This window comes from Salvelinus alpinus, chromosome 12 (assembly GCF_045679555.1).
Source record: "Salvelinus alpinus chromosome 12, SLU_Salpinus.1, whole genome shotgun sequence".
Taxonomy (NCBI): Eukaryota; Metazoa; Chordata; class Actinopteri; order Salmoniformes; family Salmonidae; genus Salvelinus; species Salvelinus alpinus.
In genome coordinates this window covers 23,045,583-23,063,929 of record NC_092097.1, presented here as the reverse complement: position 1 = coordinate 23,063,929, position 18,347 = coordinate 23,045,583, and the positions used below count along the sequence as shown (strand labels likewise).

The 18,347-nt window shown below is 44.3% G+C and overlaps 1 protein-coding gene across 6 annotated transcripts in view; it reads left to right on the top strand.

Annotated features, from left to right (window-relative positions):
- Positions 1-18,347, top strand: part of LOC139535697 (chromodomain-helicase-DNA-binding protein 5-like) — a 40,887-nt gene that overhangs the window by 9,113 nt on the left and 13,427 nt on the right. For all 6 annotated transcript variants that reach the window (XM_071335396.1, XM_071335399.1, XM_071335400.1 and 3 more), the window contains exons 2-19: positions 5,687-5,838; positions 12,067-12,306; positions 12,425-12,543; positions 12,985-13,232; positions 13,339-13,430; positions 13,677-13,803; positions 13,957-14,123; positions 14,234-14,452; positions 14,651-14,857; positions 15,073-15,284; positions 15,501-15,632; positions 15,937-16,051; positions 16,146-16,337; positions 16,522-16,722; positions 16,842-16,979; positions 17,229-17,350; positions 17,651-17,824; positions 17,942-18,083. In XM_071335396.1, the coding sequence (XP_071191497.1) occupies positions 5,687-5,838; positions 12,067-12,306; positions 12,425-12,543; positions 12,985-13,232; positions 13,339-13,430; positions 13,677-13,803; positions 13,957-14,123; positions 14,234-14,452; positions 14,651-14,857; positions 15,073-15,284; positions 15,501-15,632; positions 15,937-16,051; positions 16,146-16,337; positions 16,522-16,722; positions 16,842-16,979; positions 17,229-17,350; positions 17,651-17,824; positions 17,942-18,083 (2,999 nt within the window). The remainder of the gene's footprint in view (positions 1-5,686; positions 5,839-12,066; positions 12,307-12,424; positions 12,544-12,984; positions 13,233-13,338; positions 13,431-13,676; positions 13,804-13,956; positions 14,124-14,233; positions 14,453-14,650; positions 14,858-15,072; positions 15,285-15,500; positions 15,633-15,936; positions 16,052-16,145; positions 16,338-16,521; positions 16,723-16,841; positions 16,980-17,228; positions 17,351-17,650; positions 17,825-17,941; positions 18,084-18,347) is intronic.

The following is an 18,347-nucleotide window of genomic DNA, read 5'->3' as shown; positions in this document are numbered from 1 at the left end:
GGTATGAGGTATTTGAGGTAGATATGTACATGAAGGCAGGGTAAAGTGACTAGGCTGGGTAAAGTGATAGATAATAAGAGTGAAATATAGAACAGAGTAGCAGCAGCAAACAATTACTGTAAAAGTGTGTGATTGTGCGTGTGTGTGTAATGTGTATGTACAGTGCATTCGGAAAGTATTCAGACCCCTTTACTTTTCCCACATTTTATTCTAAAATGTATAAAAAAAAAAAATCCCCCTCATCAATCTACATAAAATACCCCATAATTACAAAGCAAAATCATATTTTATTTGTATGTGTATATATGTACAGTGGGGCAAAAAAGTATTTAGTCAGCCACCAATTGTGCAAGTTCTCCCACTTAAAAAGATGAGAGAGGCCTGTAATTTTCATCATAGGTACACTTCAACTATGACAGACAAAATGAGAAGAAAAAAATCCAGAAAATCACATTGTAGGATTTTTAATGAATTTATTTGCAAATTATGGTGGAAAATAATTATTTGGTCAATAACAAAAGTTTATCTCAATACTTTGTTATATACCCTTTGTTGGCAATGACAGAGGTCAAACGTTTTCTGTAAGTCTTCACAAGGTTTTCACACACTGTTGCTGGTATTTTGGCTCATTCCTCCATGCAGATCTCCTCTAGAGCAGTGGTGTTTTGGGGCTGTTGCTGGGCAACACGGACTTTCAACTCCCTCCAAAGATTTTCTATGGGGTTGAGATCTGGAGACTGGCTAGGCCACTCCAGGACCTTGAAATGCTTCTTACGAAGCCACTCCTTCGTTGCCCGTGCGGTGTGTTTGGGATCATTGTCATGCTGAAAGACCCAGCCACGTTTCATCTTCAATGCCCTTGCTGATGGAAGGAGGTTTTCACTCAAAATCTCACGATACATGGCCCCATTCATTCTTTCCTTTACACGGATCAGTCGTCCTGGTCCCTTTGCAGAAAAACAGCCCCAAAGCATGATGTTTCCACCCCCATGCTTCACAGTAGGTATGGTGTTCTTTGGATGCAACTCAGCATTCTTTGTCCTCCAAACACGAGGAGTTGAGTTTTTACCAAAAAGTTCTATTTTGGTTTCATCTGACCATATGACATTCTCCCAATCTTCTTCTGGATCATCCAAATGCTCTCTAGCAAACTTCAGACGGGCCTGGACATGTACTGGCTTAAGCAGGGGGACACGTCTGGCACTGCAGGATTTGAGTCCCTGGCGGCGTAGTGTGTTACTGATGGTAGGCTTTGTTACTTTGGTCCCAGCTCTCTGCATGTCATTCACTAGGTCCCCCTGTGTGGTTCTGGGATTTTTGCTCACCGTTCTTGTGATCATTTTGACCCCACGGGGTGAGATCTTGCGTGGAGCCCCAGATCGAGGGAGATTATCAGTGGTCTTGTATGTCTTCCATTTCCTAATAATTGCTCCCACAGTTGATTTCTTCAAACCAAGCTGCTTACCTATTGCAGATTCAGTCTTCCCAGCCTTGTGCAGGTCTACAATTTTGTTTCTGGTGTCCTTTGACAGCTCTTTGGTCTTGGCCATAGTGGAGTTTGGAGTGTGACTGTTTGAGGTTGTGGACAGGTGTCTTTTATACTGATAACAAGTTCAAACAGGTGCCATTAATACAGGTAACGAGTGGAAGACAGAGGAGCCTCTTAAAGAAGAAGTTACAGGTCTGTGATAGCCAGAAATCTTGCTTGTTTGTAGGTGACCAAATACTTATTTTCCACCATAATTTGCAAATAAATTCATTAAAAATCCTACAATGTGATTTTCTGGATTTATTTTTCTCATTTTGTCTGTCATAGTTGAAGTGTACCTATGATGAAAATTACAGGCCTCTCTCATCTTTTTAAGTGGGAGAACTTGCACAATTGGTGGCTGACTAAATACTTTTTTGCCCCACTGTATATATATATATACAGTGGGGAGAACAAGTATTTGATACACTGCCGATTTTGCAGGTTTTCCTACTTACAAAGCATGTAGAGGTCTGTAATTTTTATCATAGGTACACTTCAACTGTGAGAGACGTAATCTAAAACAAAAATCCAGAAAATCACATTGTATGATTTTTAAGTAATTAATTAGCATTTTATTGCATGACATAAGTATTTGATCACCTACCAACCAGTAAGAATTCCGGCTCTCACAGACCTGTTAGTTTTTCTTTAAGAAGCCCTCCTGTTCTCCACTCATTACCTGTATTAACTGCACCTGTTTGAACTCGTTACCTGTATAAAAGACACCTGTCCACACACTCAATCAAACAGACTCCAACCTCTCCATGGGCAAGACCAGAGAGCTGTGTAAGAACATCAGGGATAAAATTGTAGACCTGCACAAGGCTGGGATGGGCTACAGGACAATAGGCAAGCAGCTTGGTAAGAAGGCAACAACTGTTGGCGCAATTATTAGAAAATGGAAGAAGTTCAAGATGACGGTCAATCACCCTCGGTCTGGGGCTCCATGCAAGATCTCACCTCGTGGGGCATCAATGATCATGAGGAATGTGAGGGATCAGCCCAGAACTACACGGCAGGACCTGGTCAATGACCTGAAGAGAGCTGGGACCACAGTCTCAAAGAAAACCATTAGTAACACACTACTCCGTCATGGATTCAAATCCTGCAGCGCACGCAAGGTCCCCCTGCTCAAGCCAGCGCATGTCCAGGCCCGTCTGAAGTTTGCCAATGACCATCTGGATGATCCAGAGGAGGAATGGGAGAAGGTCATGTGGTCTGATCAGACAAAAATAGAGCTTGTTGGTCTAAACTCCACTCGCCGTGTTTGGAGGAAGAAGAAGGATGAGTACAACCCCAAGAACACCATCCCAACCGTGAAGCATGGAGGTGGAAACATCATTCTTTGGGGATGCTTTTCTGCAAAGGGGACAGGACGACTGCACCGTATTGAGGGGAGGATGGATGGGGCCATGTATCGCGAGATCTTGGCCAACAACCTCCTTCCCTCAGTAAGAGCATTGAAGATGGGTCGTGGCTGGGTCTTCCAGCATGACAACGACCCGAAACACACAGCCAGGGCAACTAAGGAGTGGCTCCTTAAGGAGCATCTCAAGGTCCTGGAGTGGCCTAGCCAGTCTCCAGACCTGAACCCAATAGAAAATCTTTGGAGGGAGCTGAAAGTCCATATTGCCCAGCGACAGCCCCGAAACCCGAAGGATCTGGAGAAGGTCTGTATGGAGGAGTGGGCCAAAATCCCTGCTGCAGTGTGTGCAAACCTGGTCAAGAACTACAGGAAACATATGATCTCTGTAATTGCAAACAAAGGTTTCTGTACCAAATATTAAGTTCTGCTTTTCTGATGTATCAAATACTTATGTCATGCAATAAAATGCAAATTAATTACTTAAAAATCATACAATGTGATTTTCTGGATTTTTGTTTTAGATTCCGTCTCTCACAGTTGAAGTGTACCTATGATAAAAATTACAGACCTCTAAATGCTTTGTAAGTAGGAAAACCTGCAAAATCGGCAGTGTATCAAATACTTGTTCTCCCCACTGTATATACTGAAATATCACATTTACATAAGTATTCAGACCATTTACTTAGTACTTTGTTGAAGCACCTTTGGCAGCGATTACAGCCTTGAGTCTTCTTGGGTATGATGCTACAAGCTTGGCACACCTGTTTTTGGGGAGTTTCTCCCAGGTTGGATGGGGAGCATCGCTGCACAGCTATTTTCTGGTCTCTCCAGAGATGTTCGATTGGGTTCAGGTCTGGGCTCTGGCTGGGCCACTCAAGGACATTCAGAGACATGTCCTGAAGCCACTCCTGCATTGTCTTGGCTGTGTGCTTTGGGTCATTGTGCTGTTGGAAGGTGAACCTTCACCCTAGTCTGAGGTCGTGAGCGCTCTGGAGCAGGTTTTCATCAAGGATCTCTGTGTACTTTGCTCTGTTCACCTTTCCTTCGATCCTGACTAGTCTCCCAGTCCCTGCTGCTGAAAAACATCCCCACAGCAAGATGCTGCCACCACCATGCTTCAACCTAGGGATGGTGCCAGGTTTCCTCCAGACATGACACTTGGCATTCAGGCCAAAGAGTTCAAGTTTGGTTTCATCAGACCAGAGAATCTTGTTTCTCATGGTCTGAGTGTCCTTTAGGTGCCTTTTGGCAAAGTCCAAGCTGGCTGTCATGTGCCTTTTACTGAGGAGTGGCTTCTGTTTGGCCACTCTACCATAAAGGCCTGATTGGAGATGGTTGTCCTTCTGGAAGATTCCTCTATCTCTACAGAGGAGCTCTGTCAGAGTGACCATATGGTACTTGGTCACGTCCCTGACCAAGGCCCTTCTCCCCCGATTGCTCAGTTTGGCCGGGCGGCCAGCTCTAGGAAGAGTCTTGGTGGTTCCAAACTTCTTCCATTTAAGAATGATGGAGGCCACTGTGTTCTTGGGACCTTCAATTTTTGCTCTGACATGTACTGTCAACTGTGGGACCTTATATATACAGATGTGTTCCTTTCCAAATCATGCCCAATCATTTGAATTTACCACAGGTGGACTCCGATCAAGTTGTAGAAATATCTTAAGGATGATCAGTGTAAACAGGATGCAACTGAGCTCAAATTTCGAGTCTCATAGCAAAGAGTCTGAATACTTACGTAAATAAAGTATGTCTGTTTTTAATTTTTAATACATTTGCCAAAAATTCTAAAAACCTGTTTTCACTTTGTCATTATGGGGTATTGTGTGTAGATTGATGAGGAACATTTATTTAATAAATTTTAGAATAAGGCTGTAACATAACAAAATGTGGAAAAAGTCAAGGGGTCTGATTGCACTGTATATGGTGTGTGTATATTTTGCTTTGCGTAGGGTCAGAGCAAGATAGAGTCAGCGCAGATAGTTTGGGTGCCATTATTGACTATTTAGCAGTTTGACTATTTAGCAGTCTTGGGGGTAGAAGCTGTCTTGGAGCCTGTTGGTCTGAGAACAAATGCTCCGGTACCGTTTGCTGGACACACGTGGGAAGATGCATCCAGCTTATCCAGTGGTGAATGGGAATATATAGATAGACATTTCTATGGGTCTCTCATTGATAATGGACCTTGGAAGCCCCTAGTGTCTGTGTGGCCCCTCTTGACTAGCCTGGCTAAATGGAGGATAAGTACATTGCAAGCCAATGTTTGTGCTATGGAGACGGGGAACCCCTCCTCCCTACTCAGTGTCCCTCTGGGAGTGGTAGGCTGCAGGGCTAGTCTAGTGTTGGCTGGCTGATTGACTCTGATACATGTGCTGCATATTTCATGCCCTCCAGTCTGTGTGTTTGTGTGTGAGGAGGCACCGTGGGAGTGTCTCTTTATAGTGATGTACTGTCTACTGTCTAAGGCAGTCTCCCTGGCCCTGCTGTCTCTCTTACTCCTCTGTGACCCACTATGGCAGCATTGAAGTCTGGAGCACCGTTATACACTGTTGTCAGCATGCTTATATGTATACAACAATATTGAGACAATACAATTGAAAGAGAACTAGCAGCCCACTAGGTTAAGGTTTGAGTCTTGCCTGGCCAACAGGATATAAGGTAAAAGGGGAGGATGGTAAAGTGATGACTAACAGAAGCCCCATGAAATCTGTATATGTTACAATAAGAGTCAAAGTTGTGAATACTTGTATCATGTGGTTCTGAAGGCCATGTTTGTGTTTGTGTGTGTCTAGATGAGGATGAGGAGGGTCAACATAACACTGTCCCGCTCACACCTCTGGACAGCTTTTTCACTGACAACGACTCCCTCAAACAACAGAAGAAGAAGAAACTCAAAAAGATGAAGGAGGGGAAGATGCCCAAAGTCAAGAAGAGGAAAAAGGAGGTAAACTCTATCAGATTACAATCATGCACAATAACACAGAACCTCTAAAAAGCTACAGTAGATGTTGTGCCATATACTGTAGTCCTTGAGCAGCCATTTATATTGGCTGGGATTGAACACTTTATTTCTTTACTGGGGTACAATATTTGGTTTCTTGGACTATTCTCTAATTTCAAGGAGAAACAGTAGTGTCTTTGGCTTAGGGGCACTTGGCACCAGTGCCAGCGTGAGTGCCAGTGTAAGCTGTGGGCTTTGAGTGCGAGTGTAGATTGTGGATCAGGAGAAGTGCCTGTCCCTGTGGCAGTCAAAATGGGCGGTCGGTCAGGAGTCCTACAGCGTGTGCCAGTAGGTTCCAACAACAACATTGTGACAGAGCTATTCTGACAGCTGAACTCTACCAGGCATTAGTTCCTGGCATTCAGACAACAGGCTTTAAACAGCAGCACTGAGCTGAGGCTCTCCATCTACCACACCACCACCATATATCAAAACAGACAACAAACCACTCCTGCATTTTATTTGTTTCCATGACTGCTCCTTAGATTCTTGGCTATTTGAGGTTAACCACAAGTGTGCCTTGAAAGACATCATAGTGAAGTCAGGGGAAAATGTTTGGTGCAACACAGTGACAGTGAGCCGGAGGAAAGTGTGTAAAACATCCCTCTGCCATTTGAGGGCCTTGCTCTTTATACAGTTTGTGTTGGCTTTGCGGTGCCTGTTTCTCATTTGTGTGTCCCCTGCTTGTGTTCGCGGTTGATCAGTGTTCTGAACTGTGGCGGTGACAGAGCAGGGATGTCCCTGTCCAGGGCTGCCAGCTGCACTGTGAGGAGCTCTGGTGGCTAGCCTGTCACCGGCCCTTTGGCTGGCCACGATAAACACTGAGCATTGGACCCCGCTGTGCTAATGAGGGGTCTCCCTGTCTCTTTCCTCTCTCTCACACACTCTTTCTCTCCATACCGCTCTCTTTCCATGCTCAGTTCACAAGCTCTGCTAGACAGTACACTGTACGTGTTTATCAGGCAGCACTCTCTGTTAAGGGAAACCACTACTAGCTGTTATTCACTTACAATCTCTCCCCAAAGTCTACTGTCAGACATAGGCCACGGATCAATGGAGGTTACAGCCCTGTCAGTGGGCCTCTCTCCCCCAGGTCAGTCTCAGAGCTGAGAAAGCAAGCAGTGCTCAGACTCCCTCTAGCAGGGCCCAAGCACACCACAGGAGAGCTGTTAGTACTGATGACTGGCTAGATCAGTTTTAAGGAGAGAAATCCCTTTAGGGGGACTGCGTGTTGATAGTCAGCAGTGTTTTCCCCCCTGTTGCACTGTACAATTGTACGCCTTTGGGTGTTTATGGTATCGTTAGGATGTGAAGTTTGTGTATTCAATCTGACATTCATTTCTTAAATAATGGTTGCACATTATACAATTAGTATGTACTAATTTAATTTAGTACTGAAACTAGATGCTGAACAGAAATGAAGTTGATACCAAAGGGAAGGCATTATATATAGGAATAAACAATTTGGTTATGCTTTAGGACTTTATTTATTTTTCATGATCTCCCAGAAGAGTCCTCCTCTTTCTTTCCACGCTGGTCTTATGTATCCTGTGATGTGTTTGTGTAACATTCAACCCTGTGTGTGCCGTCAGTGGTTGGGTTAAGTCACTTCTCTGCAGTTTATCTCTCTAGATTAACGGAGGTTCTGCTTCTCTGCTTCTACTACTTCCACCACCCCCCCACCCTTTTTCATTTGGACCTCCCTCCAAACTCATTCTCTCTCCTTCTCCGTATGCATAAATGAGATTTGTCTAGACGGGTGCTGGAACACAGGCTCTGCAACCACAGGCCTCTGCATAACAAGCTCGTTATGCAAACGTGTCTGATTGGATGGCACCGTTTCATTGGCTGCTGCTGCTATAGAGTGAGGGTAAGAGAGAGAGAGGGTAAGAGAGAGAGAGCTCCAGACTCTGCACGGGTTGGTCGCCATGGCAACACAGACGGGCTGGCGGTGGGGTTGGCGGGCGCTGCGGCAACGTGAGCCTTTCCTCTGCGCCACAGAGCGAGACGCCTGCGAGTCTCTCCATGGATCCACACAGGCCTATAGTGCAACAGGCAACAAGCTGCACACAGCTCTTTCATGCGCACACACACACACACACGCACACACACACACACACACACACACACACACACACACACACACACACACACACACACACACACACACACACACACAACCCAATGCCAGTGCTCACTCATACACTTTATCTATAAACGTACATCTGTGTAGCCTTCCAGATGTAGCCATAGCGAGGCCATGGAGACAATAGAAGGAGACAATACCTGCCCTAGTCTTATTGACTGTGGCTGGGAGGGGGAGATGTGATTGAGCAGACGCTCAAGGTGTATGTTGCTGTGTTGTTGCAGTTCTCTGTGTAAGCAGCAGCCAGTTTAGAGGTGAACAAGCCTCTGATCATGACTTCTATGGAGCTCTCAACAAGCTGGGTGCTAGATATTCAATTGATGAAATGTGACTGACCACCTCGATTCCGTCTTATATAGCAACATTTGAAATGGTGTTTCTTACATTGGATAAAAGTAGAGACTCAGCTACAAAATGGTATATCATACACTGCAGTTGAGGAACAATGGGAAAGTAATTCTGCTTTGAAAGTTGATAAAATTGTAACTGCACTTTTTAGAAAATGGCCCTACTGGAGAGCTCTTCTTTGTCTACACCCATTCAGCATCATTCACACTCTTAAGCATTAGCCCCACCCATCTCTTTAAGGATTTACATATGAGGCCATGTGCTAAACATACTGAGTAAGGTATTGTAGGAAACAACCAAAGATTTCAAGACTACAGTGGAAAGTAGTAGCCTAAAATAAGACAAAACTCCAGGTAAAAATTAGAGGTTGACCGATTATGATTTTTCAACGCCGATACCGATACAGATTATTGGAGGACCAGAAAAAGCCGATACCTATTAATCGGCTGATTTTTATATATATTTGTAATAATGACAATTACAACAATACTGAATTAACAATGAACACTTTTATTTTAACTAAATATAATACATAAATAACATCTATTTAGTCTGCAATAAATAATGAAACATGTTCAATTTGGTTTAAATAATGCAAAAACACAGTGTTGGAGAAGAAAGTAAAAGTGCAATATGTGCCATGTAAAAAAGCTAACGTTTAAGTTCCTGAGAACATATGAAAGCTGGTGGTTCAATATTCCCAGTTCTTCAATATTCCCAGTTAAGAAGTTTTAGGTTGTAGTTATTATAGGAATTATGACGCGTCGACTATTTCTCTCTATACCATTTGTATTTCATATACCTTTGACTATTGGATGTTCTTATAGGCACTTTAGTATTGCCAGCCTAATCTCAGGAGTTGATAGGCTTGAAGTCATAAACAGCGCTGTGCTTCAAGCATTGCTAAGAGCTGCTGGCAAACGCAGTAAAGTGCTGTTTGAATGAATGCTTACGAGCCTGCTGCTGCCTACCACCGCTCAGTCAGACTGCTCTATCAAATATCAAATCATAGACTTAATTATAATATAATAAACACAGAAATACGAGCCTTTGGTCATTAAAATGGTCAAATCCAGAAACTATAATTTCGGAAAAAAAACATTTATTCCTTCAGTGAAATACGGAACCTTTTCGTATTTTATCAAACGGGTGGCAACCCTAAGTCTAAATATTGCTGTTACATTGCACAACCTTCAATGCACAACCGCAAATTAATTACGGTCACACAGTTCGCAACGAGACAGGCGGCCCAAACTGTTGCATGACTCTGCTTTCACTGAACGCAAGAGAAGTAACACAATTTCCCTAGTTAATATTGCCTGTTAACATTAATTTATTTTCACTAAATATGCAGGTTTAAAAAAATATACTTCTGTGTATTGATTTTTAGAAAGGCATTGATGTTTATGGTGAGGTACATTTGTGCAACGATTGTGCTTTTTACGCGAATGCGCTTTTGTTACATCATCACCCATTTGGCGAAGTTGAAGTAGGCTGTGATTCGATGATAAATTAACAGGCACCGCATTGATTATATGCAACACAGGACAAGCTAGTTAACATAGTAATATCATCAACCATGTGTAGTTAACTAGTGATTATTTTAAGATTGATTGTTTTTTATAAGATAAGTTTAATGCTAGCTAGCAACTTACCGTGGCTCCTTGCAGCCACCAGGTTCTTTTGATGCTACACTCGCATAACAGGTGGTCAGCCTGCCATGCAGTTTCCTCGTGGATTGCAATATAATCGGCGTCAAAAAAGGCAGATTACAGATTGTTATGAAAACTTGAAATCAGCCTTAATTTATCGGCCATGCCGATTAATCGGTCGACCTCTAGTAAAAATACAATTGATCTAGTTCTTGGCCTATATCCCAATCTAACATTGGTGCAGGTCATGTTGTTCTTTTATTTGATACACACAGTATATCAAATAAAATCCATGTTTGTTTGTAACATGCAGAGGATACAGAAGGTGTAAACGGTATAGTGAAATGGTTACTTGCATATTTGCATAGTAGCTATCAAAAATAGAAAGTTTCCAGATAAAAATATATAATTTTATATAATTATTAGATGATGCTTAACCAGACACATTTGTGTAAATAATGGGTCATGCGAACAAAATGCTATACCTACCCCCCAGCCACATCTAGCTAAGGTCATTATTGTCTAGACATGTATGCATGTTCATGAAATACAATAGATGGCCATCATCACCCCCAGACACACCTGGCTAACTTGATGGATCATGTAATCATCTGGCGAAGTGAAGTCTTTTGTTTTGGCATGTAGCTAGTTAGCTAGCTAAACAATTAACTATAATCCCAACCCTTACCGTACAAATTGATTATCATAGGTAGCCACCATGCATGAAATGCTGTTGTGTGAATCTGCAGGTAGCTAAAGCTAACCAACTAACTTCAATGTTAGCTACTGTAACATTAGGCTATAAATAGCAATGCAAATAGCTTTCTGAGATACAATTAATATTACTGCACAGATCATACATGTAACGTTAGATAGTGAGCCAGCAAGCTAACGTTTGCTAGCTAGTGAACAGTACGCTTTAACTTGCAATGAAAATTACTTTCTGACAAAATTAGAAACTTATAATACCTGACAATTTAGCTAGACTCTTACCCGTATACATGGTTACAGTCTGCTTCACGGCAGACTGGAACCGCTTTAACTAAGTAAGACGTCTAGCTGTGTCGTTTCCGTTTTGTTTTGGAGCTACAGCTTGTTTGGCCCATTGTGTCAAATCACTCCGGTTCTCACTGACCCTGTGCATAAAGCAGTCCATCACAACTTTTCCCCACTGTCAATAGTGCCTGCTAAATTCAGGGGAGCATTGTTGTTGAGAGCAGTAGCACTTTTGCATTTCTCCATTTCTAACATTATATTTTTCAAAAAATCCACAGTAGCAAGGATTATCCATACAGTTTAACCTTTATTTAACTAGGCAAGTCAGTTAAGAACAAATTCTTAATTTCAATGATGGCCTAGGAACAGTGGGTTAAGTGTTTTGTTCAGGGGCAGAACGACAGCTTTTTAACTTGTCAGCTCAGGGATTCGATCTTGCAACCTTTCGGTTACTAGTCCAATGCTCTAACCACTAGGCTACCTGCCGCCCCACGCTGAGATGCTCATGTTATAGGCAGACGTGGGCTACGTGGCAGATCAATTTGAACTCATCTCCCGGCATGTCCAGCCCATCCATTATCTCAGCCAATCATGGCTAGTGGGAAGGTTCCTGGCTTTTTCTGTGGCTAAACCAACTAGGCTCGTAATTTAACCGTTTTATTAATATTTACAGGTTATACACGTTTGTTATTAAGGCACATGAAAGTTCACATGTTCCAGAAGGCATTTCTGCCAAAAAAGCATTTTGATAAAAAATAAATGTTTACGTTCAAATGCGTCTCCTGTGAAGTAGTGACGTGCGACATACGCCTAGCTTCCTGAAACGGTTACAAATGGTCATCATTATCCAGATGGTATTGGGGACTTTCCTCTTCAAGTACAGACTCTGTATGTTAGTGATATTTGCTGACTCATTGTCTGTGCATCAAATGTCTCCTGAATGATTGACAGGCAAAGGGGGTGAGATTATATGGGAAAGTAATGATAGCATTGAGATAATAAACAATGTTGTATCTGTGTGTGTGACAGGGAGGAGGAGGTGGAGGAGTAGGAGGTGGTGGCAGTGACTTGAAGGAGCAGGCCCCTGAGCGGGAGGATGACCGTCCACTGCAGGGTCCAGAGATTGGCTCAGAGAGCGAGAGCAGCACCTACGCCCCTACCACAAAGAAGAAGAAGAAACCTAAGGAGAAGAAACCCAAACGGAAGAAGAGAGAAGAGGAGGAGGAGGATGACGATGATGATGATGACGAAGATGATGAAAATAATAAGGTACTGTAAGAGTGCCTCTGTTAGAACATCTCTGTTTAGTTTGATATGTATTTGATATTATTTGGGGCCTTAGTGGATTTATAGACTGAACTCTTACTTCAGTGTTGTTGTGCCCCAGGAGCCCAAGTCGTCCAGCCAGCTGATGCAGGAGTGGGGTCTGGAGGATGTGCAGTATGGCTTCACAGAGGAGGACTATACAACCCTCACCAACTACAAGGCCTTCAGCCAGTTCCTCAGGTACTGTACATGTAGGATCATCATTTACTGCCTTTCTTGTCTATGGATGGCTGTCATGGCTGTGTAGCTGTGTAGCGTAGTTACAAATAAAACCAAATAAAAACTGTATAGAGAAACTGTGTGTGGTGAACACTGGACTGTTTGAGAGAGAGAGAGAGAGAGAGAGATGTTGTGGCTGTGTGTGACAGCCTGGAAGCTCAGAGACTGAATGCATTGACCGAGAATCTCAGAGAGACCAATGTGCCGAACCACAAGACATTGGTTGACAAATCACAATCAAAGTACTCACACAACACAGAGGGGATGTCACACAGGTGGGTCACCACTAGTTCTTGTGAATAAAAGTCACTCTAGTGCAGATTGTTACAGTATATAATTAACTAAGAAAATAACAAGATAGTAAGATTACAGTGTTCTTTCTCTTTCCCTGACTTTCCTCAGGCCACTTATTGCCAAGAAGAACCCTAAGATCCCCATGTCAAAGATGATGACAGTGTTAGGGGCCAAGTGGCGAGAGTTCAGCGCTAACAACCCCTTCAAAGGCACCTCTGCAACTGCTGTGGCTGCTGCGGTGGCTGCTGCCGTGGAAACGGTCACCGTTGCCTCGCCCACCTCTGTCAAAGAGATCACTACACTGTCAAGTTCTCAGCCTGGGCAAATCAGAAAAGCCAAAACCAAAGATGGAAAGGGTAAGGGCTGTCATTAAATAATTCTTTATATCAGTATGTATTGAAATGTACTAATAAAGTACCCTCTATACCTCTCTGGCCTGTGCTGGATGTTGTTGTCCTATAGGGCCTGGGGTTCGACGGAAAACAAAGACTGTAAAGGAGGTAAAGAAGAAAAGTAAAGGGAAGAAGACCAAATCAAAGAAGAAAGCATCCTCGGTAAGGTTTGGAGCGGCACATGTCTCCTTTCTTACCTTCAGTCACATTACTATGACTTGAGAAGATACACTAGATTGTTCTTCCCACACTCAGGAATGGATGAGGTACAGTGTATGTGCTTATTGTCTTAGTTATACAGCACCCAAAATACTCATTTTAGGGTTTTATGTCCAAACTTGTGTGAACGTTATTGGCTCTCATTGCTGATTGACTGTGTGGTTGTGAATGACTCGTGTCTGTTGGCAGAGTGAGGAGGACTTTGGGCTGGAGGAGTCGGACTTTGATGATGTCAGCATCCACAGTGCCTCGGTGCGCTCTGATACCTCGGGGAATGCCAAGAAGAAAGCCCGGAAGGGTCGGAAAAAAAGGAAAAGTATGCTATGTCCGTTATCTACACTAACCAGGTCCACTAGTTTATACTGTATATCCTCCTACCTTTTCATAACCCTCATAACCTAATGACTGTTAGTGCTGTGTGTGTGAAGACTACATTTACTTTTATCTGTGTTTCCTGTCTTGTGTTCAGGAGAGGATGGGGACGGCTATGAGACAGACCACCAGGACTACTGTGAGGTGTGCCAGCAGGGAGGGGAGATCATCCTGTGTGACACCTGTCCCAAAGCCTATCACATGGTGTGTCTGGACCCTGAGCTGGAAAAAGCTCCCGAGGGCAAGTGGAGCTGCCCCCACTGTGTAAGTAGTACACCTTTACCTGGACTATCACTAAACACAACAGAAGTGCATCATCACTATCACATTGTAGAAAAATCTACATTATCACTATCCCCCATCTGTGCATTCAGGAGAAGGAGGGCATCCAGTGGGAGGCCAAAGATGATGACGATGAGGAAGAGGAGGTTGCGGTTGAGGAAGAGGACGACCACCTGGAGTTCTGCAGAGTGTGTAAAGACGGAGGGGAGCTGCTGTGCTGTGACACCTGCCCCTCGTCCTACCATATCCACTGCCTCAACCCTCCACTGCCTGAGATACCCAATGGGGAGTGGCTGTGCCCACGCTGCATGGTGAGTGACAAGTTCTCCCACCAGTCAGTGTGATGATCCAGTTGATGAACCATGTTATTTGTGAGAATGCACTTGGCTCTCCATTATTAAAATTGACTGCTGGAAACAAAATGAAAGTGTCATTCTCTGTGCAGGCTCCCAAGAGAGAACAGAGAGATAATACCATGCTGTCTCACACAACTCTCTTTTCCCCTCTAGTGCCCACCTCCGAAGGGGAAGGTACAGAGGATTCTCCACTGGATTTGGGGGGACCCTCCCTTACCAACTGAGGTGCCCCCTGGCCCCAATGGAGAGACTGTGGACCCGCTGGTAAAGCCCCCCCTGAAGGGCCACCCGGAGAGGGAGCTGTTTGTCAAGTGGGCTGGTCTCTCCTACTGGCACTGCTCCTGGGTCAGTGAACTGCAGGTGAGACACACATTTGTCTGTTTGACTGCTGCTGAGGGGTTTGTCAGTGTTTGAAAGTCAGCCATGGTCAAATATACTGGCTTACTCTCACTTTAAAAATCTAGTTTGCAGAAGTTACAAGACTCTACATTTGCTACAGCACATTGTCACAAATACGACAATAATTTTCTGCAGCATCGTTGGTTAAGCCATGGTCTTGTTTGTGGTGTGTGCAGTTGGAGCTGTACCACGCGGTGATGTACCGTAACTACCAGCGGAAGAACGACATGGACGAGCCCCCTCCGTACGACTACGGCTCTGGGGAGGAGGAGCTGAACAACGAGAAGAGGAAGAGTAAAGACCCGCAGTACGCTGCCATGGAGGAGAGATTCTACCGCTACGGCATCAAGCCAGAGTGGATGGTCATCCACAGGATCCTCAACCACAGGTGCCCACCCCAGACACACACACCTTCCTCTCCCTGTCGGGACATTCTCTCACCCAGACTCACGCTCAGCACCTGATATACAGTGGAATAAACTAGAGACAGGATTCTCAACCATACATTTTTGTCCCAGGTTTGAACTATGTAATTGCAACCTTTCCTTTTGTATTCTGAAGCTCACAGAATTGTGATTGTCATTGTTCCTCGCGTTCCCTACAGTTATGATAAGGATGGGGATGTGCACTACCTGATCAAGTGGAGAGACCTGCCCTATGACCAGTGCACCTGGGAGGTGGATGACTTTGACGTCCCTGAGTATCACAACGCCAAACACTCCTATTGGGACCACAGGTCAGCTCAGAACTCTTTTGTCTCTCTCTCTCAATTCAATTCAATTCAAGGGGCTTTATTGGCATAAGAAACATATGTTAACATTGCCAAAGCAAGTGAAGTAGATAATATACAAAAGTGAAATAAACAATATAAATGAACAGTAAACATTACACTCAAAGAAGTCTCTCTCTCTCTCTGTCTCTCTCTCTTTCACTGTATCTCTCTTTCTCTCTCTCTTACGCATGCACATACAGACAAACATATTTCCCATGATTTTACAACCTGAGTAGACTGTTTGTTGACGTCTCCTGTGATTTGACAGGGAGCAGATGATTGGTGACGACCAGCGCCCTTTAGTTGTGAGAAAGGGAAAGAAGGGCAAAGAGGAGGAGAAGAGGAGGGAGAGAGAAATCCCTCCTAACGCTCCAATTATAGATGTGAGTGGGAATCATTACTAGGGACTAAAACATACTGTACTATTGGCTTAACAATAAGCTGATACACCTCTGGCTGTTCTTTCTCCATCACTAGCCTACCATCAAGTTTGAACATCAACCCTGGTACATCAATGCCACTGGGGGAACCCTACACCCATACCAGCTGGAGGGGTTGAACTGGTTACGGTTCTCCTGGGCACAGGGCACAGACACTATCCTAGCAGACGAGATGGGCCTGGGCAAGACTGTCCAGACCATCGTGTTCCTCTACTCACTCTACAAGGAGGTGGGTGAGGAGGACAGGCTCATACAGGACAGGGGTCTATTTGTTTAGTATTAATGTTCTATGACATTATTAAGTAAATACAATACACAATAGAATCAGTAGTGATGAAAGTAATGCAATATCTGTTGTGTATATCATCAAATAGTGTCCTTAGTCATGACTGAAACATGTCCTCCCCTCTCAGGGTCACTCCAAAGGGCCATACCTGGTCAGTGCCCCCCTGTCCACCATCATCAACTGGGAGAGGGAATTTGAGATGTGGGCCCCAGACTTCTACGTGGTGACCTACACTGGGGACAAAGAAAGCCGGGCGGTCATCAGGGAGAACGAGTTCACCTTCGAGGACAGTGCGGTCAAAACAGGCCGCAAGGTCTTCCGTATGAAGGTATCCCCATAAACTACACTTACAATGTATTGAATCTCAGTAAACATTGACAAGCATGTAATTTACAGGCCAAAGGAGAGTGGTGGTCATATATAGACTCTCTGTTTTGGTCTTGACAGAAAGACACGGCCATCAAGTTCCATGTGTTGCTGACGTCATATGAGCTAATCACCATCGATCAGACCATTCTGGGCTCCATTAACTGGGCCTGTCTAGTGGTGGACGAGGCCCACAGACTGAAGAACAACCAGTCAAAGGTAACCCACCGCACATTAAACCAATGCATTCTACAAATGGATGTAATTGGTCTTTATTTTCTTTGTCACTGGTGAACGGTAAATTGGCTAATAGCGTTTCTTAAGGTCCAAATTCTGATTTCTTTACAATCTATGATCAGTATCTTATCTATCTCCTCCCTTCCAACATCATCAACCTTGTATAGCATTATGACTCAACTCTATTTGTGGCTTGGTTGAGTGTCTAATGTCGCTGTCACTGTTCCTCAGTTTTTCAGAATTCTCAATGGTTATAAGATCTACTATAAGCTGCTACTGACTGGCACTCCTCTGCAGAACAACCTGGAGGAGCTGTTTCACCTGCTCAACTTCCTCACCCCAGAGAGATTCAAGTAAGAGCTGTACTGTACTTCCTTCTGTGGCCATCCATTAGCCTGGCAGCCTGCCTCTTGGGCCTCGTACCTGCTGCAGTAGCAGAGAGTAAAGACCTAATGCTGAGGGAGATTCAATTGTTACCACAGGGTTCTCCTTTCAAATCCCTGCATACTAAGGCTTACAGTACAGCCTAAAGCCATGGCGGACACTTAAGCGTCAGTTGCTCCTCTTAACATCAACTGGAACATATGGGGATTGTGCCGTCTTTAAATGGTGTCTATAAACCGTTTTGCTGTGTCTGCTCGCTCTGTGTGCAGTAACCTGGATGGCTTCCTGGAGGAGTTTGCAGACATCTCCAAGGAGGACCAGATCAAGAAGCTGCATGATCTGTTGGGCCCACACATGCTCAGGAGACTGAAGGCTGACGTCTTCAAGAACATGCCTTCCAAGACAGAGCTCATCGTACGAGTGGAGCTCAGCCCCATGCAGAAGTTAGTTAGTCCTCTTCTAGTACTTTTCTATTGAACCTCCCATTGTTGTATAAAACCCCTTCAGAGTGGTTCCCCCAGACCTAATCCCACCTTTCATGTTTGACCTCTGACCCACAGGAAGTACTACAAGTTTATCCTGACGCGGAACTTTGAGGCGCTCAACTCCAAGGGCGGGGGCAACCAGGTGTCCCTGCTCAACATCATGATGGACCTGAAGAAGTGCTGCAACCACCCCTACCTGTTCCCCGTGGCAGCCGTGGTGAGGGAGGGAGGAGAGATGGGATCCCTCTCGGGGTAGAGGGAGGAGGGAGGGAGAGAGGGCAGAGGGGGGAGACCATGCTAAGGGCTGCGGGGAGGGACTGATGTTTAGGAGGACTTGTGTGTTTCTAAATGTGTGCATCAGTGGAGGCTGCTGAGGGCAGGATGGTTCATAATAATGGCTGGAATGGAGTGAATGGAATGGTATCAAACACATCAATGATGTGGTTTCCATGTGGTTGATACCATTCCATTCACTCCATTC